Genomic DNA, 26,851 nt, shown 5'->3' on the forward strand with positions numbered 1-26,851 from the left:
TCTTTGACCAGCAATATGGTCCGGGGGGTAAGTGGTTAAAACGTCTCGTTTTGTCGCGGCAAATCGCGGTACAATACGCCGCTATTTGTCACGGCAAAATACGCCGCGTTATAGTGTGAATGCAGCCTAATAGTGTATATCAACCTCTCCGAAAACATCATATATGATACTGATACATATTAGATCATTTATTAGGTTATTATTACAATTCCTTAGAGCTCAGCTGCAGGATGCCCATCTTAGACACTTTCTCATCTTTTCTTGCATGCATGTGGTTTGCTGTGATTGGCTGCCTTGGGTCTTCACCGACCAATAGCAGCAAGCCATCTGTTTGACAAATCGTTTGAGAAGTAGAATCTATTTACAGGTGAAGCCACATGGGTCCAGTACATCACCTGCCTGGGTACCTGTTGCTTTCTCGATTCCTCCTGATACATTTCTACAGGTATGCTAGATATTCATTGTATTACATTATAGATGGAGATTTATTCTTTTTATAACATTTATAATATATGAATCCTACATTTCTAATTCACTAAGGATCATATCTGCATATTCTGGGGCATTTATTTTATTGCATTCATATTTTACTCTCAGTGTATATTGTATGTAATGTTTTGAGTATGTGTGTTTTCCATTGTACAGCAATCCCCTTTGTAGCAGCAGACCTTATAATGTATCTGGGGATCCTCTGTATCGTAAAGTATAATTATCATACTACGGTATATCACCTGCTCACTTGCTAGGAAACAAGTAAAGGGCTGGATGGGTCTTTGTCCAACAGTGTGAGTGCCATTCAACTCTGGAATTATTTTTCTTAAAGTGTAAGGAACCTATACTTTTATACTGTATGTACCAAGATATTTTCTGTAAAATATGTGCCTATGACAAACGCATGTTGTCTAGTTCTATACTAGCGCAGTACTAAGTAATGTTTATGTAGCGCTACCCCCTCAGGAGCCGCTGATTGTTTTGGGATCGGCGTATTAAGTTACCTCTATGTGTTGTCTAGGGGTGAAGGTAGTGAGTAGAGCAATAAGCGAATGTCCACTTCGTGGATAAGGTTTTCTGAATGCTTTATTTCTTGGCCCAACACGACCAACACATCAACTTGAGGTAGACAGGAAAGGTTGATGAAGTAAAGGAACTTTGCGGTATCAGGCTTTGGATAGAAGGGAAGCAATCCTGCTTCTCTACAGCTGTAACAATATGTCGCCACTCTAGCCAGAGTGGGTGAAGTGCCCCCGAACAGACCTTTGCCACAGGCCTGGCAGCCCGAGCGTCACTTTAGGTTGCTGGGAGGAACAAGTCTCTGCCACCGACTTGGCTCTCATTAGATTAGGATGCCAGATGAAACCTCTGCCACAGGCTCAATGCTGACAATGTGAACAGCAGAGCGAATCCTCCCAATAAATCGCTTCAGGGTCTCCGGTTGACAGTGCAAGTGTACCTGTCAATGTCCGGTCACCAGATCCCAGATGGTTCGTTCAAACCCTTTTGGATAACCTGCCTCCGGGTTTTCCTCAAGCCGATCCCCCACTGAACAGCATACAGCCTGGGATCTCCTCAGTAGAAGTGGGGACCCAGTAAGTCACTGAGGCCCCTTTGTGGCTTTAGTTGCTCCAGGCCAGAAGGGCCCAGAGTCTGGAACTCCGCATTGCGCACGACCCCAGGCCAGGTAGGCCATAGTGGTGGGGCCCGCGATGTGCGCACACCCTAAAGGTGGGTGCCACACCTGGAACCAGGAACCCCACGAAGAACCCAGAACAACGGCCTCCGCCACAGAAATACCCCCTCCCAGCATGCACAGCGAGGCTTAACTCTTCTCAATGGCTGCTGGGAGGAAGCGGCTCCGCCTGGATCCCTCTGGCTCCATCTGCCGTCCAGAGATGAGACCGTATCTCTGGACACACAGACTGACCCACAGGACAATCCAGAATTTGGCGACAGCCAAATTTAACAAAATTTTGAATGAGAGCAACTTACCTCTCTCATTCCCCCACTAACTTTAGCGTAGTGCCCTTACTGAAAGTAAAGGGGGCGCTACATTTAGTAATCAGAGCCCCTTACACAGCTGCAGTGAAGGGCCCCCCTGGAGCATCAAAGTTGTTGAGTGTTGAGCGGGGGGGCTGGGTGCTGCCGAGAATTACATCCATCCGCGCCGAAGTTGTTGAGCGGGGGGTGCCGAAGATTACATCCATCCGCCGAAGTTGTTGAGCGGGGTGGTGCCGAAATTGCCACAATTGCCGGGAACGGGAGGGAGATTGCCACAAAATTGCGGGAGGGGGTTTCTGCCAACAGTGGATTGCCGCGAAATTACGGGAGGGTATTGCCGCGCTTGTCACAAAACTGTGGGAGGGGATTTCCGCAAAATTGTGGGAGGGGGTTGCCGTTATTGCCGTGAACGGGGGGTTGCCTGGGATCACTGTCCCCCTGCTCATCTGCCCCACCACTGCAACCCCCTGCTCATCTGCCCCATCACTGTCCCCCCTGCAAATATGCCCCACCACTGTATCCCCCTGCTCACCTGCCCCACCACTGTAACCCCCCTGCTCACCTGCCCCACCACTGTAACCCCCCTGCTCATCTGCCCCACCACTGTATCCCCCCTCCTGCTCACCTGCCCCACCACTTGACCCCCCCTCCTGCTCACCTGCCCCACCACTGTAACCCCCCCTCCTGCTCATCTGCCCCACCACTGTATCTCCCTGCTCACCTGCCCCACCACTGTAGCCCCCCTGCTCACCTGCCCCACCACTGTAACCCCCCCTCCTGCTCACCTGCCCCACCACTGTATCCCCCTGCTCACCTGCCCCACCACTGTAACCCCCCTGCTCACCTGCCCCACCACTGTATCCCCCCCCCTCCTGCTCACCTGCCCCACCACTGTATTGCCGCTCCGGCGCTTTGATTGGCCGGAGCCGAAGTGACGTCACTCCCGTGCATGCGCGCGGGACCTGCCGCTAACGGCAGTCTGTAAATGCAAATGAACCCTTATGTGCCATTGCTTCAGTTTGCTTTAGTGTGCATGTACCAATGACATCGGCAAATGCAGGGGACAGGGGATATCTCCTAAACCGTGCAGGTACAGGAGATATCCTGGGTAACTACAGGTAAGCCTTAATATAGGCTAACCTGTAGTATAAAGTGGTTGTAAAGGGTTTACTTCCACTTTAAAGCAGGCAGCTTTGTGTTGCTTTCTCCCCACCTGCATTCTCACCACCTGCTTTAAGTCCTTGAACCCCGCAGAAGCTTGCAGTTGTGGGGCACTTGCAGAGTGGCCCCATTTACTTGAATGGGTCATGATTGGCAGGCAGTAGCACCCACCAAAAGCAACTGGGGTCTTAACTCCTGCTGTGGCATGTGTACACATTTGGCTACTGCCCCAGCAGCTAAAGGGGGTAGGGATTGGGGGCAGTAAAACCTAGACTCATCCGCAGGGTTGTAGCACCCCCAGCTTTACAGGTGAATGAGCCCTAAGGGTACCGCTGCCAAATGCAATTAAGGGCTAATTCACAAGTACAGCAGGCACTGCTGCTCCTCTGAAACGTGATCTGAGCGTGTTTGACAGATGGTGAAGAGGCGAAATGTTGTTTCCTCACAACCTGATTTAAACCCATGATTGCAGTAATGTATGCGATTGCGACACAGTAGTACGACAATTAGGAGTTTAAGTCAGGTGTGAGGAGGCGACACTGTACCCGGTGATCTTTGATTTCTCCTGTGTTGTTCAGGTAGATCTCCACCTCTTTAAGGTTACCAACCCCTGATATAGATAAATAGATAGATAGATAGATAGATAGATAGATAGATAGATAGATATACAATAATGTTTTATAGGTAGATTCAGGTACGTTGCCGTAACTTTGCGGCGGCGTAGCTTAAGGAATTTAAGCTACGCCGCCGTAAGTTAGGGAGGCAAGTACATGATTCACAATGTACTTGCCTGCTAAGTTACGTCGGCGTAGCCTAAATCGGCGGGCGTAAGGGCGCCTAATTCAAATGTGTTTGAGGGGGGCGTGTTTTATGTTAATGGCGCTTGACCTCACGTTTTTTACGTTTTTTTTTACTGTGCATGCGCCGGGCCCCTACATTTCCCAGTGTGCATTGCGGCTAAGTAAGCCGCACGGGCCTATTGATTTTGACGTGGACGTAAACGACATAAATCCCGATTCACGGACAACTTCTGCAAACGACGTAAAAAATTCGAATTTCGACGCGGGAACGACGGCCATACTTGACATTACTATTCCAATAGGGCCTAGCTCTAACTTTACGCGGCCTATCTCTTACGTAAACGGCGTAAAAGTACTGCGTCGGCTGGGCGTACGTTCGTGAATCGGCGTATCTCCTCATTTACATATTCTACACCAACCGCAATGGAAGCGCCACCTAGCGGGCATCCAAAATATTGCAATCTAAGATAGGACGGCGCAAGCCGTCGTATCTTAGATATGTTTAAGCGTATCTCTGTTTGAGCATACGCTTAAACATAAGTCGGCGTAGATTCTGAGTTAGGTCGGCTTATCTACTGATAAGTCGGCCTAACTCTTACTGAATCTACCTATTAGTGTTTACTTTTTAGAAAAATGTTTCCCGTCATATTCTGTATTGCTTCTTGGATGTATTGTTTGAATGAAAAGTAAATTATAATTACAGTAAGGGCTCTTTCACACGGATCCCCGCTGAGCTGTCGGCGGATAGGGCGGTCCCCGCACACAGTGCAGGGACCGCCCTGTCTCAGCTCCGCTCTGCCCTATGGGGAACCGGATGCAGACGGACCGTCTGTCCGTCTGCATCAGTTCCGTTCCGCCGGACGGAAGAAAAATAGGGTTTTCTTCTGTCCGAAAACCGGATCCCGACGGACGCGGACGCTAGCGGATGCTCCATCCGCTAACGGACGCGATCCCATAGGGATGTATTACAAGTCCGTTAACGGATTTGTAAAAACGGACAGGCGGAGCGGACGTCTGAAAGGGGCCTAAAGTAATTTTCTTACATCAGTCTTTCTACCACCATGTTTACAGTGTTCTCATTCATATATAACCTGTATGGTAACAAGAGTGTATCTCCTTTTTCCTTAGGCATCTGGGATCCAGAATCTTCCTTTCATACCATGAGGTGGTGCATGCTGTTGGCAGCTGCTGTCTTGGCTATATCTGCAGACCCTATAATATATTTTCGAGAGCAGTTTGAGGATGGAGGTAAGAGGTTTAGATAATCTTTAACCACTTCAGCCCTAGAAGATTTGGCTGCCCAATGACCGGGCCATTTTTTGCGATTCAGCACTGCGTCGCTTTAACTGACAAATGCGCAGTCGTACGACGTTGCACCCAAACAAAATTGACGTCTATTTTTTCCCACAAATAGAGCTTTCTTTTGATCATCTCTGCAGTTTTTATTTTTTGCGCTATAAACAAAAAAAGAGCGAAAATTTTGGGAAAAAAAGCAATATTTTTTACTTTTTGCTATAATAAATATTATCAAAAAATATATAAAAAAGCTAATTCTTTCCTCAGTTTAGGTCGATATATATTCTTCTACATATTTATGGTTATACTCAGAGACTAAAAAAAGCAGCTAACACTCACTAGACATATAGTGCAAACATATAACAAATAAATAAATAGTGCATCGCTCTGTAAAGATTGAGAATATGAAGTAAATAGATAAATGAACTGTCAATAAGACTGATGTAGTGATACAACAAAATCACATAATATTTAGGGATGAGCCGAACACCCCCCCTGTTCGGTTCGCACCAGAACCTGAGAACAGACCAAAAGTTTGTGTGAACTTTAGTACCCCGTAAAAGTCTATGCGTGGGGGTCCCCCCAAATTCAATTACCAGGCCCTTCAGGTCTGGTATGGATATTAAGGGGAACCCTGCGTCAAATTTAAAAGAAATTACGTGGGGTTCCCCCTCAAATATCCATTCCAGACCCTTCAGGTCTGGTATGGATTTTAAGGGGAACTCCACCCCAAATAAAAAAAAAATGGCATGGAGTTCCCCCCAAAAATCCATACCAGACCCTTTATCCGAGCACGCAACCTGGCAGGCCGCAAGAAAAGACGGGGGACGAGAGAGAGCCCCCCCCTCCTGAACCATACCAGGCCACATGCCCTCAACAATGGGAGGATGCTTTGGGGATCTGTGACCCCTCAAAGCACCATGTCCCCATGTTGATGGGGACAAGGGCCTCATCCCCACAACCCTTGCTCGGTGGTTGTGGGGGTCTGCGGGCGGGGGGCTTATCGGAATCTGGAAGAGCCCTTTAACAAAGGGGACCCCCAGATCCAGCCCCCCCTATGTGAATTGGTGAATTGTTCCCCTACCATTTCACAAAGAAAGTGTAACAATTAAAAAAAAAAACACAGACACTGTTGGGAAAGTCCTTTTTTAAAATAAAAAAAATAAAAATAAAAAAAAGATTCCAGCGGTGGTAATCCACTCTCAGTCTCTGCTCCAGTGCTGTCGGTATCCTGCGATGGGTGATCTCCTCTCCGGGGTCCACCAATGAGAAGATCTCCTCTTCATCCAGGTCCACGATCCAGCGATGAATTGTCCATCCAAGGACTTTCCCAATGGTTACACTTCCTTTGTGAAACCCCATTACCAATTCACATAGGGGGTGCCAGGATCTGGGGGTCCCCTTTGTTAAAGGTTTCTTCCAGATTCCGATAAGCCCCCCCCCCCGCCAGCAGATCCCCACAACCACCGGTAATGGGTTGAGGGGATGAGGCCCTTATCCCCATCAACATGGGGACATGGTGCTTTGAGGGGTCACAGACACCCAAAGCATCCTCCCAATGTTGGTACGGTTCAGGAGGTGGGGCGCTCTCTCGTGTCCCCCTCTTTTCCTGAAGGGTCTAAAATGAATATTTGGGGGGAACCCCACGTTTATTTATTTTTTTAATTTGACGCAGAGTTCCCCTTAATATCCATACCAGACCTGAAGGGTCTGGTAATTGAATTTGGGGGGACCCCCACGCATTTTTTTTTTATTAATGACTTTTCTCTGTATTGCCGGGAGCCGACAATTCATTATAGCTGCGAGTGGTTTTAAATTACTTTTTTCCTTCAGAAATTACACTTTGTGCAGAGACAGTTCTAAGCACGGGAAACAAACGCTGCTTTACAGGCATACTATATACACCCCCCCCCCCCCCCCGTACGAAATTTAAAGGAATATTTCACTTTTATTGTTTCACTTTAAGCATTATTAAACTCACTGCACCTGAAAAATTGGCAGTTTTTAAAACTTTTTTTGCATTGATACACGTCCCCTGGGGCAGGACCCAGGTCCCCAAACACTTTTTATGACAATAACTTGCATATTAGCCTTTAAAATTAGCACTTTAGATTCCTCCCATAGACTTTTTCAGGGTGTTCCGCGGCTTTTCAAATTTGCCGTGAACACCCCAAATTGTTTGCTGTTCGCCGAACGGGCGAACAGGCAATGTTCGAGTCGAACATGAGTCCCACTTGAACTCGAAGCTCATCCCTAATAATAATAATATACATCAACAATAACAAGTAATACATGAAAAGACTTGCAGTGATCAAAAAATGTAAGGATCATAAATAGATAATCATATGAAAAATGGTCCACTGTGAAAATGAAATCACTGAAGTAGAAGAAAAGACACCCATGTGAGGGCACAAAAGGGTTTTGACTTTGCCTTTGATTGTGAGATCCACCACCATATGATAAGATTGGCACGCTTACCAGAGAGTGTGAACTCATATACAGATACTGTAAGTATTGAGTCAAACAAGCTTTCGAGAGGTATACCTCTTGCTTTGGGCAAGAAAAGTTTTTATGGTGAACCATATAGCTAGACTGTCATTTGTTGGCTCTGTTTAAATCCTTCAGTTTCACATATTCTATTTATGTGTTCTTTTCAGATGAGTGGCAGAACAGGTGGGTTGAATCCAAAAGTAAATCTGATTATGGCAAGTGGCAGCTGACTGCTGGCAAATTCTGGGGTGACCCCGAAAAGGATAAAGGTAAGCTTCACATGACAATTATTGGACTCAAAGAGCAATGAGGATGTGTATACTAAAGTAATCCACAGGAATCCTTCAGATGTCATTTTATTGTTGTCATTGAATAATTATTTCTGATCGGTTAGGATGGGTAACACATTTTGGCCTTCACTTTATTAATGTGATATGTGGAGTAAGGAATGATTTTTTTATGTGGAGACAGACAAAATACATTTTTAGGAGAGTGAGGAATAAATGAAGATTCTGTTTTATTGGTGTCTGGGCCTTCCTTTTCCAGCGATGATGACAACCCCCTGACCCCCTTTTTATTTTATGGGACCCTTGATGTTCCAATAAAGAGAACCTGTCATTACAGTTTGCTATCACATAGGGGGGTGGTAGCTGTAGGCTCCATGCACACAGAAGCTAAAAAAAGCTATAAAAAAATGCCAGTAGCTTTGCAGGGAGCCTTTCACAGTTTTGTAGCGTTTTTGCAATAGCGTTTATTAGCGTTTTTCAGTGTAGCGTTTTTTAGCTTTTTTTTCTAATGGATAAAAAAATGCAAAAAAACGCTGGCGCCAAAGTTTTTGAGCGTTTTTCTGCGTTTTCCCATCCCCTACTCAAGAGGCTTTCTCCACACCAGGGAGAAAGTGTTGCATTACGGTTTGTAGTTACAGACAGAAGAACAGGAAGTGAGGATTTCTCAGAAGAAATAAGGACATTTAAAAGCAAAATGGAAGGATGAGGTAAGTGAAGGAGGACTGCACTAAGGTAAAGGAAGCTATTTAGGGAAACAAAAAAATTACTTTACAACCCCTTTAACCCCCCTGGCGGTGTTCCCGAGTCTGACTCGGGGTTACATTTTTGTGCTGCGATCGGTAACCCTGAGTCAGACTCGAGCTCGCCTCGCTGCAGCCACAGGCATGGTTTACTTACCTTGTCCCTGGATCCAGTGATGCCACCACGCTGTGTGAGCGAGCGGGTGCTCGATCGATTCACACAGTGCCTCTGTGTGCCGCTGATCTTCGTTCCCTGCGACGTTACAACGTACGGGGGCTGAGATCAGCGCCAAATTCAAAAAGGTAAACAAACACCTTACATACAGTATACTGTAATCTTATAGATTACAGTACTGTATCTAAAAAAATACACACCCCCTTGTCCCTAGTGGTCTGCCCAGTGCCCTACATGTACTTTTATAATGGTTTTAGAGCAGCTAGAAAACAGCGATAATAAATTATAATCACTGAGCGAAATAAAGAGAATTGAGCGAAATAAAAGTAATGACATCGACAATTCTGCAACTGAGCAAATTTCAGTGATTTTGAGTTGATTACATTATTGAATAATTTTTATTATAATTATATTATTATTTGTTATAATTATTTATAATGCCTACTAGACTCTTGTTTGGTCAGATTTAAGTGAGTTATTCCTAAGAATTGCAGGCCTACAATTTAAAACGCCAAATTTCCTTGCAAATAATGGTACCGCTTTCAGCACCTAAAATCTGAAATAATCATACCGCCAGGGAGGTTAATGCATAGAATGCATTAAGGTGAAAAAACATCTACCTTTACAACCTTTTTAAATAAGGCCTTATTCAGTATTTTGTTTATTTTTTGTTTGTGTGTGGGTAAATATGTGCAAATAATTGTATTGTTAATTTAGTATTATTTGTCCTTACCATAGCATTATTTATAACACAAGTTAAAAGTATACTTTTGGAATGCCATTGCTGCCAGGTATACAGACTACTCAAGACTGGAAGTACTATGCTTTGTCAGCTCGGTTTGAGCCAATCGGCAATGAGAACCAGAGTTTGGTGATACAGTTCACTGTTAAACATGAGCAAGGAATTGATTGCGGAGGAGGCTACGTGAAGTTATATCCTGCAGACACAAACCAAGAGGAGATTCATGGGGACACTTTATATTGTATTATGTTTGGTGAGTAGTTCCTTTATGGGAAGATTTTTTCTTCAAAATTAAGCTACCCTTAAAAGTGTTCCGTTTGTGACATGAGCCAAAAAGTAGCCGTAGGCATGTAAATCCCTCAGCTCCAGCCCGTGACAAATCTATTCATTACTAATCAAATGATGTGGTTCATGAACTGTGAGATGTTCGTTCTTCTCCATAAAAAGGGTAATGACTGGTGATTGGTTTACAAGAGAGTGAAAGAAAAATTGATGATGCTTGAAACTTCTTAGTATCATTATGCATAGCACCCAACTGTCCCTGATTTGGAGGGACTGTCACTGATTTGGAACAAAGTCCCTCTGTCCCTCTTTCCTACTCATATGTCCCTCATTTTGGTCTGATCTATATACCGGTAGTTGTATATAAAATGCACTTTTTATCTTTAAAAAAGTGTTTCATGGTGCTGCTAAACCTTTCATATCATTTCTACATTGCTGTATTTGTACATTTCAGAAGCCAGTATAAAGGAATAGACAAGGTAAAAAAGGACTTGTGGGCTTACCTTTGCTAATAGGTGTCCCTTATTCCCATCTGAATAAAGTTGGGAGGTATGCATTATGCTGTTTACCTTAGGCCTCGTACACACAATAGGTTAACCAGAGGACAGCGGTCTGAAGGACCGTTTTCATCGGTCAAAACCGATCGTGTGTGGGCCCCATAGGTTATTTAACCATAGGTTAAAAAAAAGCCAACTTGCTTTAAAATTAACCTATGGATTCCTAACCAATAGGTCAAAACCGATCGTTAGTAGGCACGACTATCGGTTAAAAATCCATGCATGCTCAGAATCAAGTCGACGCATGCTTGGAAGCAAACTTCGTTTTTTTCAGCACGTCGTTGTGTTTTACGTCACCGCGTTCTGTCACGATCGGTTATTTAACCTATGGTGTGTAGGCGTGAAGGACCATCAGTCAGCTTCATCGGTTAACCTAAGACAACCGTTGTCCTCTGGTTAACCTATCGTGTGTTTACGAGGCTTTACATGACCAAATTGTCATAAAGGATATACAGATCTGTTTTATATCTGTCAGGCCATGCACTGCCCACCGTAAAGTGAACCTGGTTCGGCCAAAAAAGTAACAAAATAGTAACAATAGTGCCAAAGTGCAAGTACCTTGCAGTGCCTGCTAGTACCTTTTTTATTCTTCAAACTGATATATTTGTATTTGTGGGGCCTATAGATTTCTATGCCAAGTTTCAGACTAAAGGCTTGTACACCCGATCAGAAAATTGCACGAAAAACACCGCTTCAACAAGCGATTGTGCGATAATCTGATTGTTGGTAAACATCTTTCGAGAGTCAGTCTTGACAGGTCGTGCAAAAATATCTGATGGGATATGCACAAAAACAATTCTTGTATGATACCAGATCGTACAATTTTTGTTTAATCAGTGCAGTTTTTGTCCAAAAATACAATACAAATACACTACAACACATTACATCACTTCCAAAAAAAAATTCAGTCGTACGAGAATTTTTGTTTTTTAGTAACCTCTTAATTTTCGATATTGAGACTAGCATGCAAAAAAGCATGCCAGGCCAGTCACAGAGCTGAAGTCCGCGACTTAGGAAGAAATATGGATGCTTTCAGCCAGCGAGGACAGCGGTGACATCGCAGGCTTCAGTTTTAGGTAAGTGGCACATAATGGACTACTATGCAGTAGTAGCCCATTATGCTTTACCTTTGCAGGGAAACAAAGAGGAAGTAAAACCAATCAGGGATTACTTCCTCTTTAAACAGTTAAAGCTAAACTCCAGGAATTATTTGTATTACATACTTACATTGTTTCAGCTTGACAGTAGTTGGTGCTACTACAATGATAACCACGATCTTTCAGGTCCTTCTCAGGTTCTATGCAAACAGCTGCCCCACTGCACACTGATCACAGATAGTTGCTTGCTTTACCGCCACTGTTTAAGTAAAGACTTTTTTTAATCAGTACATGTTCTTTGATTGGAAGAGGCTGAGATGGTGATTTCACTGCCATTCATCTCCACCTTGTCCAATTAAAAAAAAACGACTTGTAGTTTTTGAATGAACGGCAGTAGTATTGGGCGAGCTACCCCATTGGTCAGTTGGGCAGTCAGTTGCATAAAGCCTGATCAGGACCTACAAGATGGCAGCTAACGCTGAAACACTGCTGACTACTACAGTGATTTCCAGCTTTCCCAGAAGTCCATAAGGAGTAATGCACACGCCAGTGGTGGAACTACCAGGGTTGCAAAGGTCACACTTGTGATCGGGTAATGGTGTTCCATCACTGTCAGGGGGGGGGGCAGCAGGGTTGCTGGCCACAGGGCTCTGAGAGAGTCTCTCTCATACAGCCCAGAGCCTGCGCTGACAATTCCCCCTCCCTCCTCCCTCATATGGATGGGAGAGGAGAGAGCTGATTTGCACCTTCCTCTCCTCCTGTGTGTGCACGACTGGAAGTTTGAAGCTAAGCAGCTGAATTTGATCATTCAGCTGCTGGGCTTCACACTTCCCGCAGTGCACACACAAGAGGAAAGGGACGGGAGAAGAATTAGCAGATCGGCTTGCTCCTCTCCCATCCGTGCAAGGGAGGATCTGTGATTAGCTGTCACAGAGTGCGCTAAATGCACTCCCCAGGGTGCACGCGGGAGGCAGGGTTCTGGGAGGATGTCCATAAATGCCATCCCAGAATTAAAAGCCCGGGCTCGAATAGAAGTTTGGGAGGTCAGGGGGGCCCTTTGTGGTTTCTTGCGCTGGGTTCCTCAAGGTTCTAGTTACGTCTCTGGCACACGTATATTGTGCCAAGCTGGACCAATATAAGTATGCTATACAAATAATTCCTTTATTACAGTGCTTTAACACCTGTCCCAGACTTCATGGCACCATGGTGTTTGGATTATGGAAATAGATTAGATTGGTTTAATAAACTTTCACACTTCCTGTCATATCCTTGAACAATCAGCATCTACCATGACACATACATGGTGATTGGTGATTAAGGTGACTAAGCTACCAGTGTATCTATGACATTCATTAAAATGTGAGAAGAAGCTACTGATAAGTAGAGAAACATCTTCATTTGTTAGAGTTTAGAGCAAGTCCAGTTGGATGTGACTAAATACTAATTGCTTAACCATGATCTGCAAAAAATAAAATCTTCAGAAACATTTCAATTATAATATTATCCAATATATTAGAAACTCAAAGACCAGGCAAATCTTTGCACATTTGTGTTTATGCCAGGTATTCAAAGATGGTGGCATGGGCGAGGAGAGGTGGGCCAGATATTAGGGGACTAAAGTTCCTCTTTAGGCTAAGTGTTTGTGTGTGTGTGTGTGTGTGTGTGTGTGTGTGATGTCTTTGTGGACCTTGTTTGTACACTGGTACGTAATCATGTTGGAACAGGAAAGGGTCATCCCCAAATTGTTCCCACAAAGTTGGGAGCATGAAATTGTCCAAAATGTCTTGGTATGCTGACGCCTTAAGAGTTCCCTTCACTAAAACTAAGGGGCCAAGCACAACACCTGAAAAACAACCCCACACCGTAATCCCCCCTCCACCAAATGATATGGATCAGTGCACAAAGCAAGGTCCATAAAGACATGGATGAGTGAGTTTGTGGTGGAGGAACTTTACTGGCCTGCACATAGTCTTGACCTAAACCTGATAAAACACCTTTGGGATGCATTAGAGTGGAGACTGAGAGACAGGCCCTCTCATCCACATCAGTGCCTGACCTCACAAATGCGCTTCTGAAAGAATGGTCAAACATTCCCATAGACACATTCCTAAACCTTGTGGACAGCCTTCCCATAAGAGTTGAAGTTGTTATAGCTGCAAAGGGTGGGCCAGCTAAATATTGAACCCTACGGACTAAGACTGGGCTGCCATTAAAGTTTATGTGTGTGCAGATGTCCCAATACTTTTGACAATATAGTGTATATATATATATTTATTTAATATTTTTGTATTTATTATTTAATGTAGATGAACAATGTGTAAGGTGCTGTGTAAATTGTCAGTGTTATATAAATACCTGTAATAAATAAATATATACAGTATAAATATATATACAGTATGACAACTGATACGTACTTTCTATTGTCACATTTTACAGGTCCTGACATATGTGGTACAGTCCACGAGAGAGTCCATATTATTCTGAATTATAAGGAGAAACATCATTTAATTAAGAAGAATGTTACATGCATGGTATGGAACTCTAATTAATATGAGGTGTGTTAGTAGGCTAGTGTTTGCCTGTTGGGCAAGTATGAAAATATACTTACCTTCATGTATGAAATAACCAAGAATTGCAACCGGGACCTGAAAAACAGAGAGTCCTGGGATCCAAAGCACCATGGGTGCAACTGCACATAAATAATTAATAATTTGGAGGCTAGATAATTGCTTGCACTGCATGAAAGAGAGAAAAGGACAAAATTGGGTTTTAGGCCCCATTCACACGAGGCGGACTCCGTTCCTACGGAGTCCGCCTGCTGCCGCCAGCTCAGCGGGAGATCAGTCTCCAGATCTCCGCTGAGCCGATGGATGACAAGCTCCTCTCTGCTCACTGAGCGGGGAGGGGCTTGTCGGGCACCGCTGTCTCCTATGGAGCTATCTGATGAAAACGGACAGCATGTCCGTTTTCATCAGATCTTACCCGATCCGATCCGCATGGACGGATGGGGACGTGCCCCCCATATGCCTGTTTTTAGCGGATCGGATAGGGTCGGATGTCAGCGGACCTGTCTCCGCTGACATCCGACACTCCATAGGATTGCATGGAGCGGCGTTCAGGTCCGCCGTCAAAACTGACAGGCGAACCCGAAAGGTCCGTCGTGTGAATGAGGCCTTACACCCTGTGATTTTTTTTAACAGTGTTCAAATCAAAATATATAGTTTTTTTTTTCCTTTTTTATATTTTTCTCAATAAAAGAACATTCTATTCATGTTAAAAATAAATAATATATATATATATATATACACACACCATATTTATCGGCGTATAACACGCACAGGCGTTTAACACGCACCCTAACTTTAAGAGGGAAGTTTCAGGAAAAAAACTTTCCACGGCCCCCTGTGTATAACACGCAGGCACAGTTTAACCTCTACTTTCAGGGTAAAAAAGTGAGTATTATTATATGCCAATAAATACAGTATATATATATATATAAATACAAAAGTTTTAAAATGTAAACATGCTTATTGAAAAATATAAAATATACAAAACAAACAAAAATAGACCATCCATGTTGATAGCATGACTTGGGCCATGGGTATAAACAGCTGCCGTAAAGTCACTCTACTAGTTACGCTCAAATGAGCTTCTTCAGGAGTTTCATTTGACGTTAGAGCAGGTCATACCTCGCAGCCCCAGTTCAGATCACACATGAATATGTGGGAGGTCATTAAAACATTCGTGCAGGACATTCTTGTAAATGATTCTGAAAATCCACCACTTCAAAGAAATCCAATCACTCCTATTGTTTCAAACTGTATATGGTAATCAAGCCAGTTGAATCAGTCCACCAACCAGAGAGTTGAGTCCTGACTCATTTGGACAGAGGGAGAGGGGATTTCTCTCTCTCTCCATTCTGTTGATCCATCACCTTATATCATTTTATTTGCTTCCCAGTCTTCAAAGGGATTGTTTGATAGCACACTTATACTACAATTAAATATTACTCTAGGACATTAATCCTCAATTAACCCATCCCTTAGTGGTTTGGAGATTCTTTTTGAATGGTCACTCTCTGGTTGGTGGACTGATTAAACTGGCTTGATTACCATATACAGTTTGAAACAATAGGATTGGTTGGATCTCTTTGAAGTGGTGGATTTTTAGAATCATGTACAAGAATGTCCTGCACAAATGTTTTAATGACCTCTCACATATTCATGTGCGATCTGAACTGGGGCTGCGAGGTATGACCTACTCTAACGTCAAAAGAAACTCCCGAAGAAGCTCAATTGAGTGTAACTAGTAGAGTGACTTTACGGCAGCTGTTTGTACCCATGGCCCAAGTTATGCTATCAACATGGATGGTCTATTTCTGTTTGTTTTGTATATTTTATATTTTTCAATAAACATCTTTAAATTTTAATGGCCCTTTCACACTAGCGGACCGTATGTCCGGATTTTCATCCGTCCGTTTGCGGATGAAAACGGGACATACATGGGTCCCTATGTGATTATGGGTGTCAGCGGATGAACATCCGCTAACACCCGTAATTTGTCCGCCTCCGCAAAGATCCGCATTTGCAGACGGAAGAAATCCTATTTTTCTTCCGTCTGCCGGATCGGATGAACACGGACATACGGTCCGTGTTCGTCCGATCCCCCATAGGGGAGAGCGGAGGAAACACAGAGGGGTCCTTGCACATTGTGCGGGGACCGCCCTGTCAGCTCAGCTGGGATTTTACGGAGGATCCCCGCTGAGCAAAGCGGACACACGGAGCGGATCATTACTGATCCGCTCCGTGTGAAAGGGCCCTAATACTTATGTATTTCTATAATTTTTGATTTTAACACCGTTAAAAAATCCCAGGGTGTAAAACCCAATGTTGTCCTTTTCTCTCTTTCATGATCGCAATGGGATAAGGTGTTCTTGATTTGAATGTTTATGTCCCATATCATACAATGCTTGCACTACATGTCACATGTTGTTAAGGCTGGGTTCACACTGCAGACGGATGCGGCTCGCAGCAGGGGTCTGGTTCGTCCCTTTTCTTAGTTTCGGCCCTGAAACGGATCCAAAGATGCACAGGACTCCTGTGCAAGCAGCTCCTCAGCCACCACAGAGATGTGTGAACCAGCTCCATAGAGAGCTGATCACAAGCTCCTGCCATGCGAATTGGATGCCGAGAAACCCACATCCAATACGCAGCAATACGCACTAGTGTGAACCCAGCCTTAAAGTGTATCTTAAGCCAAAACCGTGTGTAGTCTAGGACTGGGTAGAGCAGCAATTCTCAATCAGGTTTCTGTAGAACCCTAAGGCCGCGTACACACGGTCGTTCCAAATCGATGAGAATGGTCCGACGGGCCATTTCCATCGGTTCACCGCTGAAGTGGCCTGATGGTCTGATGTGCGTACACACCATTGTTCCAAAAACCGATTGGGTCAGAACGCGGTGACGTCAAACACACGACCTGCTGAATAAAACGAAGTTCAATGCTTCCAAGCATGCGTCGACTTGATTCTGAGCATGCTGGGGTTTTGAACAGATGCTTTCTGTACTAACCATCGGTTTGGACCGATCGGGCAGCGGGCCATCGGTTCGATTTTAAAGCATGTTTTAAAATTTTGGACCGAAGGACAACAGACCGATGGGCTATACACACAGTTGGTTTGGATCGATGAAACTGAACCTCGGTCCATTCTCATCGGTTTTGTCCGAACGTGTGTACGCGGCCTTAGGTTTCTCCAGAGATTGCTGGGGGTTCCTTTAGCTGTGGCTGATTGACCCTTTATTTGATGGTGCCTGCATACTTCCAGGGCTAACACCACTTGGTAACTCCAGAAGCATGACACAATTATCTTTTTATCTACGGTAATGGTGCCATTCTGATTGGCATCCGATCTAACACACTTCTTATAAAAATGTATTTTTTTTAATTTTAGTGCTTTTTCTTTCTTCTGAACAGCATGATGAAAGCACCCATTTGTATACATTAATTATCCGTCCAAACAATACATATGCAGTGAAGATTGACAATGAGGTGGTGTCAAATGGGACTCTGGAGGATGACTTTGGCTTCCTACTGCCCCGTAAAATCAAAGACGTAAATGCTACAAGGCCTGTTGATTGGGATGATCGAAAGAGGATTGAGGACCCCAATGAGCTAAGGCCAGATGTAAGTAATAAAGGAGTTACTTTACTGATAACTGTAAAAGGAAATCTATCAGCATAATTACTATATTCACTGTCCTCCCAAAATGTACTATATTATCTATGAAATAAATTCTTCCTGTTTACGCACATGTCATTCTGCAGCACAATTTGTGCTGTAAAGGAGGATAATAGAGAAGATGGACATCACCCTTTTTTTCCCATTATGCCCCGTACATACGATCGGAATTTCCGATGGAAAAAGTCAGTCGGAAAAAAATCCACGGTTTTCTTTTTGGAATTTCCCATCGTGTGTACGCGGCATAAAGCTACAAAACACTCAGATGTGAATGGGGCCTTACAGTGGATACAATTTCAGAGGGGTGGAAAAAGCACAGTTATCAAGCTAATGAAAGTAATATCATTCATCTTGTTTAACCTGCTTTTAGAAAAGACTTTTGCGTTTACAAATTGAAAGCGGCTATCACCTTTATGTTAATTTGCTATTGACTGTTTTATTCTGGAAAGGATTCACCCCTCTGTAAGCATTTTCTCATTTTACTGCAGCTGAAATTAGCAGTGTAGGGAGATTTGCTGAGGACAGTGTCAGCATAGCATCCCAATTTACATAATTAGCAGAAATGTCCTATTAGCTGCTTAATGTAAGTTTATGCTTTTGTTAGAATAATGTGCAGAGTTTGAAACAATTAGCTACAATGGAATGTGTGTGTGTGTGTGTGTGTGTGTGTATATATTGCGATATTTTTGTAAAATGCAACAAAAAATGATTCTAAGGTTCAGTGTTTTTTTTTCAAATACGTACTTACCTGCTCCGTGCAATGGTTTTTCACAGAGCGGCCAAGATCCTCTTCATCTCGGATCCCCCTCCTCCCGCTTGACCAGTGCCCCCAATAGCAAGTTGCTTGCTTCGGGGGCACTAGTCCAAGCTTGCTCCCGAGCCCCACTCTATGCGTCCATAATTCACATAGCGCTTGGCCACGACCCCGTTCTCTCTCTACATTGAGGAAAGAGAGACCTGGGACAGCCGAGGCTTCTGTTCACATTGCTGGATCGAGAGGGAGTTCAGGTAAGTAGTATTAGTAGTAGTAGTAGTAGGTAGGGGCTGGCGGGGAGTTCTGATCAGCCAGCTTAGATGCTCTTGATCAAGATCATCTGCTGATCTGGGAACTGTAGTGGGGACTTTAAATGGCAACTCTAATCACAGGTAGTGTTACTCAATGTGTCGTCAGCTCTGTGGTGTCTCGCAGCAGTGACACCTATGCCGAAATCAGGAGATAGGGTCTCCTCCAGCCATTCCCACTTCACATTTCTCGCCATTCAGCTGACCTCTAGTCTCTGCCCCAAAGCCATGCTGTGAAGTGAATGGGCAGGCAAGGGCTCCAGGAGCAGCTCAGTTGGGCAGCCACAGGCTCCAGGGACAGCCCTGCTGGATGGCTGTGAAAAGGCTGAGAGGGCTGCAGGGTTCAGGAAGAGCCCAGGATTTGGTGACCCCTGGCAAATTGTCATTTGACCCCCAAGGGGGTCCCGAACCCCAGGTTGAGAACCACTGGTCTAGACCAATATAACAATGTATATGACATACCTGGCCAATGGCGCTGGATTATCACTGACACCGCTACTCCAGTGATCTCCACTTGCTTCCATTCCCTGTGCTGAGTAGAGGTCAGCCACTTGGCACAGGCACCATATAAATACCTTGGATTTTTTGTTTCTTACTTTTTTCCATTTCAGTTTGTTTACACCCTTAAAAAGCATATGTAGCGCCCCCCCTTTAAAGTTAGTGGGGCGTTACGCTAAAGTTAGTGGGGAGTGGGAGATTTAAGTTGCTCCCACTCACAAAGTGTTTAGTTTATGCTGTTGCCAGTTTGGTACTGCCTCGTTGGGTCAGTCTGCGTGCCAGGGGTGTGTTGTCACCCCTGGGCGACAGTTGGCGCTAGAGGGGTTCTGACGGACCTATCTTCCTCAGCAGCCAATCAGAGGGGTTTTCCCTCTTCAGCATGCTGGCGGGGGGTATATCTGTGGCGACCGCCACAAGCTGTTCTGTTCTATGCGGGGCCCGAGTCCCAGGTGCGGCATCCACCTTCAGGGTGCGTGCATCCATGGGTCCCGCCATCGAGGCCTGTTTGGCCGAAGCTACGCACCAAGCAAAATCTCACCTTGATGCTGAGAGGGACCCCATCGGCTCGCTGGGTCCCAGATCCTAAGCTGGAGGCTGTACGATGGGGGGTCTGCTCTGGAGAACCTAGATACAGAGGTTGTCTGCGAGGTTTGGACGTGCCATCGGGGATCCGGTCACCACGCCACATGACAGGTACATTTTAGCTGTCTATTGGTGACCCTGAATTGGACTTAGGCCCCTTTCAGACTGGGGCGGGAGCCGCGGTGGCGGTATAACGCCGCTAAAAATAGCGGCGCTATACCGCCGGGATTGCCGTGGAAATCAGCCGCTAGCGGTGCGGTATTAACCCCCGCTAGCGGCCGATAAAGGGTTAATACCGCCCGCAATGCGCCTATATAGAGGCGCATTGCGGGCGGTATTGCCGCGGTTTCCCATTGTTTTCAATGGGAAGGAGCGGTGAAGGAGGGGTATACACGCCGCTCCTCTCACCGCTCCAAAGATGCTGCTGACAGGAGATTTTCTTGTCTCCCGCCAGCGCATCGCCTCAGTGTGAAAGCCCTTCGGCTTTCACATTGAGGTAGCTGGGCAGGAGTTTTTCAGGCGGGATAGCAGCGCTATTTTTAGCGCTGTACCGCCTGAAAAACTCCTCAATGTGAAAGGGGCCTTACTGGGAGGATTCGGTAGTTCTATCATTTAATCATATTTGAATATACACCAGGCCTGTGCAGGGGCCCTGTTTTCCTCCCAGTGACTTTATTTGCAAGTGACCTTCTGGCTTCCAGGCTCAAGTTAATTACCTGTCCAGGGGCACTTTACCTACTCCGGCGGGAGTGGCGATGTTTGAACTGTCTATGCTGAGAGCAGGCTTGCTCTCCATGTTCTTGATATCCAAGGCCTGATACTGCAGTTTCTTTTCCTCTCTGCTCATTAACCCTCTTCCTATTGTGTGCTATGTTAATGTTGGCTATGTTGGTCTTGGAATAAAGCATTAGAAACTCACACTGTTGACTGAATACTTGCTCCCTATCCACACTTACAAGTTGTACCCCTAGACAAGACTTGGTAACCTAATACGCCGATCCCCAAATTATCCAGCGGCTCCTTCGGGGGTGAGCGCTACACATACATAGCTTAACGATGGCCATACACTAGTAGATTTTCAAATGCACATTTATTACGAACAATTGTATAAAAATATGCACAAAAATTCTCAGGACATTGAATGACTTGACAAATGTCATTCAAAGGTACTTCAAAATCTCGTTTGCATTTAGCAATTGGTTTTAGAGTGAATGGACTATACAGAGTGAAAATCACATACAATGTTGTAAATTTTTTAAGTTTGAGGAAAAAAAATCCACCCTGCTCCAGATTTTCTTGTCACTGCGGTCACAAACAAACGTCAACCCAAAAAGAAAATTTTCAAACTACGTTCTACAAAATTCTACAAAAGTTTTCTATAACATTTTGAAAACTCATAACATGTAGAATATACACAAGGATTTTGTATTTTCTGTTTATGTTTTGCAGGACTGGGACGAGAGAGAGCTAATTGTAGATCCAGAAGCAAAGGAACCCCATGACTGGGACTCTGCCATGGATGGGCAGTGGGAACCACCAATGATTCCCAATCCAAAGTACAAAGTAGGCAATTCTATACAGATCATGTGACTTCTAGATAGGGCTTGTTAGTAAATCAGCTCACAAAAATAACAAAAAAGGTATTATTTAATAAGTTAAAGAAACAGTACTCTATAAATACATTATGGGTTTGTAACATAAAAACACACATATTTCTATTTTGTATAACTGTGAAAAGGTGATGGTCTTAAGTTTCTGACAGGCACCAATCAGATTCAGGTCTGCATTGGAAATCTGAATGTGACTGATAAAGCAGAAAGAATAGATAGGAAGTTACACAACATAGGATTCTGAATGTACGATCATATTACTATCCAGAGAAAAACAACAAAAACAGGCGCCACTTAGAAAAGACTGTAAACCTTTAATGAAATGACAGCATCAAAGTACTCACATAGAAGTTACTGTATTCAGGCATATGGATGGGGTCCAAAGGACAGTCAGTCTCTCAGCCGTGTAGTGAGGTCCCCTTGTAGCAGCTGTTGTGTGTTGCAACGATGAGCGTGTGCTGCATAGATGAACGCAGGTGCCTGTTTTCCACACAGGAGATTCCCGGGTGAACTGTGCGGTAGTTGGATGGAGGGCTGAAGCGCACACTGGGACGCAACGGCGTGAGGGGGGGGAAATGGCGTCACAGGACCAGGATGCAACGCGTTTCAGTGCTAGCGCTGTGAGTTCTGGGGGATCACAGCATGCACCTTTCTCAAGCTGACTGTCCTTTGGACCCCATCCATATGCCTGAATACAGTAACTTCTATGTGAGTACTTTGATGCTGTCATTTCATTAAAGTTTACAGTCTTTTCTAAGTGGCGCCTGTTTTTGTTGTTTTTCTCTGTTACATGTTTGGAGTTTGGCTTCAGCTCCCCATACAAGGCAGCCCAGAACTTACAGACTGTTATCTCACTCTAGAGCTTGTTGCTCAAAGGACTTTTACTTGAAATGTGTTTTATCTTCTAACTTCAGTGTGCGCCATCAGTGTATATATTGTATCATATTACTATCCTACTGACTCTGTAAATTGTTTGAAAGGCAGACTACAGAGAACCCAGAGTCAAGTTGGCCATAGATAGATCAAATTTGGTCGGTTCGATAGGGACTAATTATGGATTTCTCTAAAATGGGCCTGTTGAAAATGTTTCCTTCAGTCAGCGCTACAGCCAATAGGCTACAGTGCTGATCAGTGTATTCTGCCAGTAGACGAGTTCCCACTGTCAGAATACATTTACACAGCGGGGAGGATTCCTTCATTCACCTCGCTTGTGTGAAAGGGCGAATATGCTCATTTTCTTTCTTCAGTGGACTGATCAAGAAAATCTGATGCATGTACGGCCAACCTAAGGTAAACCAAGTGAACATTCTGATTTTAGTCTAACTGCAGCATTTACTTGATGACATTGAGCTCATTGATTGCTTTCACCTATTGGCTAGTCGTGCTTTAATACAAAACCAGAGAAATTCCCTGCTTAACTTACCAACCAGCCTGCAACCAACCGAATTATCCTGTCTAACAGTATGCCCTAAAAACAGGGATTTAGTCTGCACACATTTGCAAATACATGTGTAAGTTACAGAGCCCTGTCAAGGCACTCTAGTATTCTCTAAAGTCCTAACTCTAAATTTTGAGAGCCTTCACAGTGGAAGCACATGCATTATAATGGATAGGCAGAGGACAAGTGAGCCTGGTGGAAGCCCACTCCTCCTTAAAGGCACAGGGGCACACTGGACACCCAGCACTGACTGAAGAGTGCCTTTTAGATGTTTTGCGTCTGCTAGGACGGAGGTAAGGGATATAGCCCAGGGCAGGACTGAGCCAGGGGGAAGGGGGGCCTTTGACCCCTAATCTAGTACTAAGACATGTTGGGCTGGCCAGATCAGTGAGGGACCTGCAGTCAGTGACACATGTTGTGTAATATACAGCTACCTGCTCCCTGTTCTGACCTTTCGAACGCTGCGTCTTGCAGGGCAAAGTCTTCCAGCACAATTTCCTAAGTTTTTTTTTAAGATGTGATCAAATGCTGCCAGCCACAAAGGAAGCTGAGTGTCACAATAAGCCATGCCCATTAGGAACATTCAACATGGCTACCAACCTATATAACATGCTTTCCATGGCACATTTTCTTTAGCCCACAAAAATTGCCACGAAAGGGCTAGTTGGTTGTATTTAGTCCCCCAGGCCACAGGTCCACAGTCGTTCTTCTTATTATAATCCCATCAAAATATTAAGTGCAGCCACATACTGTACCTTGTGAATATAGTGTTTCAATAAACTTTATTCATCTCAGTAAAAAGGCTGACAGAACCCGTTGCTGCAAAATACTGACTATGCCTTAAGAAATGTCCTAATCTTCCTTGGTGGGTCCTGGTTTCAACAAAGCTAGAAAACAGGGTAATGCACGAGATATCAAAATATATTATATAATACTATTATTCTATAATATGAGTCATTTAATTATATTTCTCATCTCAATGAACAGGGAATATGGGTGCCAAAAATTATAGATAATCCAAACTACCAAGGTGTGTGGGTTCAGCCAGACATGGACAATCCAGATTATGTTCCAGATGACACATTATACAGATATGAGGAACTTGGAGTTATTGGCTTAGATCTCTGGCAGGTGAGTTCACAATATTTTCTGTTGCTAACTATATACCATTCTTTTTGCCAAGACTGTAGGTGCAAATAATAAATTCACCCAGGTGACTCTGCTGCTGGCTTTTTACAGTGTTTCTTTCTAAAATTACAGCATTAATATCCCTGTGTCAATTTGGGTTGGCTTTTAAAGTTGAATTTATCGTATTAATATGTATATTAACTGTAAATCTTATCTCAAACTTTTTCTTATTGGCTTTGGATGGCATCAGGGAAGAATTAGTGTCCTTGTGAGGTTTTAACTGTTGTATGTGTTCCGAACACAGAGGGCAAAATACCAGACAGGGGTTTAACCAATGCAAAATAGAAATACACTTTTGTTTAGATATACTTTGTTGCAAGCAGCCCAAAATTTCCCATCTATCTGATCAATTTTCTATCATTTTAAAGTGGAAGTTTGGGCTAAACTCATCGAATCTTAAACCTGTCCTCAGACAGTGTAGGGATTGGTTAAACCAGTCAACATTTTTGCCCAATGTGTTCCCATACCCTGGACTTACACTTTAAGTATACTACACTAGGGATGGGCCGAACGACCCCCTGTTTAGTTCGCACCAGAACTTTTAAACATTGTGAAAGTTTGGAACCGAAGTCTATGGGACCCGAATTGTAAAAAGCCGATTATGAAGGCTTATATGCAAGTAATTGGACATACAATTGTTATGGGAGTCCGGGTACTGCCCAGAGGGACATGTATCAATGAAAAAACAGTTTGCGAAAAACATAATTTTTAAATGAGCAGCAATTTATTGATGCTTAAAGTGAAAGCAACGGCTTGGGGAGCCAGTCTGCATGATTAAAGTAACAGGTGCGGATAAAGTGGTCTTTGGGTGTCGGTGGTGCCTTCACACCCTAACCCTATAAGAAGTACTCTTATTGAAAGCAAAAATTGGCCTTGTTGTCAAAAATTTAAATGATATGCACCTTTCAAACAGGTGCGTAAAAATTGGTCTTTGGGTGTTGATGGCGCCTTCACACCATAACCCTATAAGAGGTACTCTTGATGAAAGCAAGAATTGACCTTGCTGTCAAAAATTGCAATGATATGCACTTGTCAAACGGGTGTGGAAAAATTTGTCTTTGGGTGTTAATTATGCCCATGAAACCTACATCAAAAACATTCTTCCAGATGAAATCAACACCCACAACGCTAGGTAGCCTAGAAGTCCTGCAGAGATTCTACATCCCCAAAACACTCAATCAACAACATCGGCATCAGGGCTTCATAGCTGCTGGTAATCCAGGACTGATTAATTTTGATAAATGTCAGATGGTCCACGGAGTCTGTGGACAGACGCGTTCTATCATCAGTAACAAAACCTCCAGCAGCACTGAATGCCCTGGATGCAGGGCAGCCCAGCAGCTGGTTCTGGTCAGTGGTCTATTCAAATGACCCAGTAAGCCAGTGTATGGTCTACTGGAAAGCTCTCCATCTCTGTTTTTGCCCCTAGACAAATGTCCATGTGATGCAGATGCTGCCGATGGGATGTGGAAGCTGACAGCCCTGGAAGGTGAAAACTAAAAAAATTGTGAAATGCATCATTTAGGCTGCGGCCTTCTTCACTGCTCCTCTCTTGACCTCTGTTGGTCAAGAAAGGAGGTACAGCTGACAGATCTCGCATTATCACCACTAGCTTTATGCTGACGTGGGGGCACAACAAGCTGCAGCACTGAGCCCTGTCCTGCATTATTTTGCGAGTTATCAAGTTGCTGTGAACAAAATATATCATCCCTGACCATGCTTGCTCGACCACGTGTCAGCAGTAATGTGGACTTTGCAGCTGACTGCCTTGCCCAATGATGCCACAACATTGCCTTCCACATGATGGTACAGAGCTGGAACAGCCTTACGTGAAAAGAAATAGCAACTGGAAACCTTCCATTGTGCACATTCTGCAAATTCAAGGGGGTAGAATCCACCAGACAGAAAGGCAAAAGTTGTAGAGCCAGCAGCTTTGACAAGCTTGCATTTAGTCACTGGGCATGCGGGTGGCAGTGACTGTATTTTTTTTCCGCTGCAGCAGATAGGGCAGAGAAATTTGCCAGCTATAGTCTACAGCTGGTGGTGTGCTGCTGGCAGATGTGCTGTAAGGACCTGGGACACCCTGCGTTATACCATCATCCCTGTCAGTGGAGGCGGCTGAGAGGTCATGAGGTATAGTGGGGGGCAGACTGGAGTGAGTAAGGAGGAAGAACAGATTTGTGACCCTTTTGTGTGTCTTTTAGGTGAACTTGCCAACGGCTGAGTGGTGAGAGGTTAAATACCTTGTCAAGCATGTGGTACCCAAATGGCTGGTGTTTATGCCACACTTGATGTGCTTGAGACAAAATTTGCAAATTGCAACAGTGCGATCGGCTGCACATGTGTTAAAAAAGGCCCAGATAGCTGAGCTGTGGGAAGTGGGCTGGGGGATAACAGCTCCACAATGTAATGGAATAGGGTGGCTGCTCTCAACTCTTCCATGATGGCTGCCTCATTGGGGTTGTGCCTCACCCTCACTTTCCTTCTTTGCTCTAACTGGCACCCAAGTCGCGCCCGTGACCTCATCATCATCTCCTCCTTCCTCATTACCACTGGAGACAACTTGGCAATACGCTGTGGCTGGGGGAACATGACTGCCAATCTGTGTACCAGT

At 44.4% G+C, this 26,851-nt stretch overlaps 1 protein-coding gene across 1 annotated transcript in view; it reads left to right on the top strand.

Annotated features, from left to right (window-relative positions):
* Positions 1–371: 371 nt before the first annotated feature.
* Positions 372–26,851, top strand: part of LOC120944872 (calreticulin-like) — a 31,680-nt gene continuing 5,200 nt past the window's right edge. Inside the window, exons 1-8 of the mRNA XM_040358622.1 lie at positions 372–445; positions 5,085–5,204; positions 7,910–8,011; positions 9,736–9,939; positions 14,059–14,153; positions 17,596–17,805; positions 21,451–21,564; positions 24,037–24,180. Of these exons, the coding sequence (XP_040214556.1) occupies positions 5,117–5,204; positions 7,910–8,011; positions 9,736–9,939; positions 14,059–14,153; positions 17,596–17,805; positions 21,451–21,564; positions 24,037–24,180 (957 nt within the window). The 5' untranslated portion in view covers positions 372–445; positions 5,085–5,116. The remainder of the gene's footprint in view (positions 446–5,084; positions 5,205–7,909; positions 8,012–9,735; positions 9,940–14,058; positions 14,154–17,595; positions 17,806–21,450; positions 21,565–24,036; positions 24,181–26,851) is intronic.

This window comes from Rana temporaria, chromosome 7, assembly GCF_905171775.1.
Source record: "Rana temporaria chromosome 7, aRanTem1.1, whole genome shotgun sequence".
NCBI classification, from domain to species: domain Eukaryota; kingdom Metazoa; phylum Chordata; class Amphibia; order Anura; family Ranidae; genus Rana; species Rana temporaria.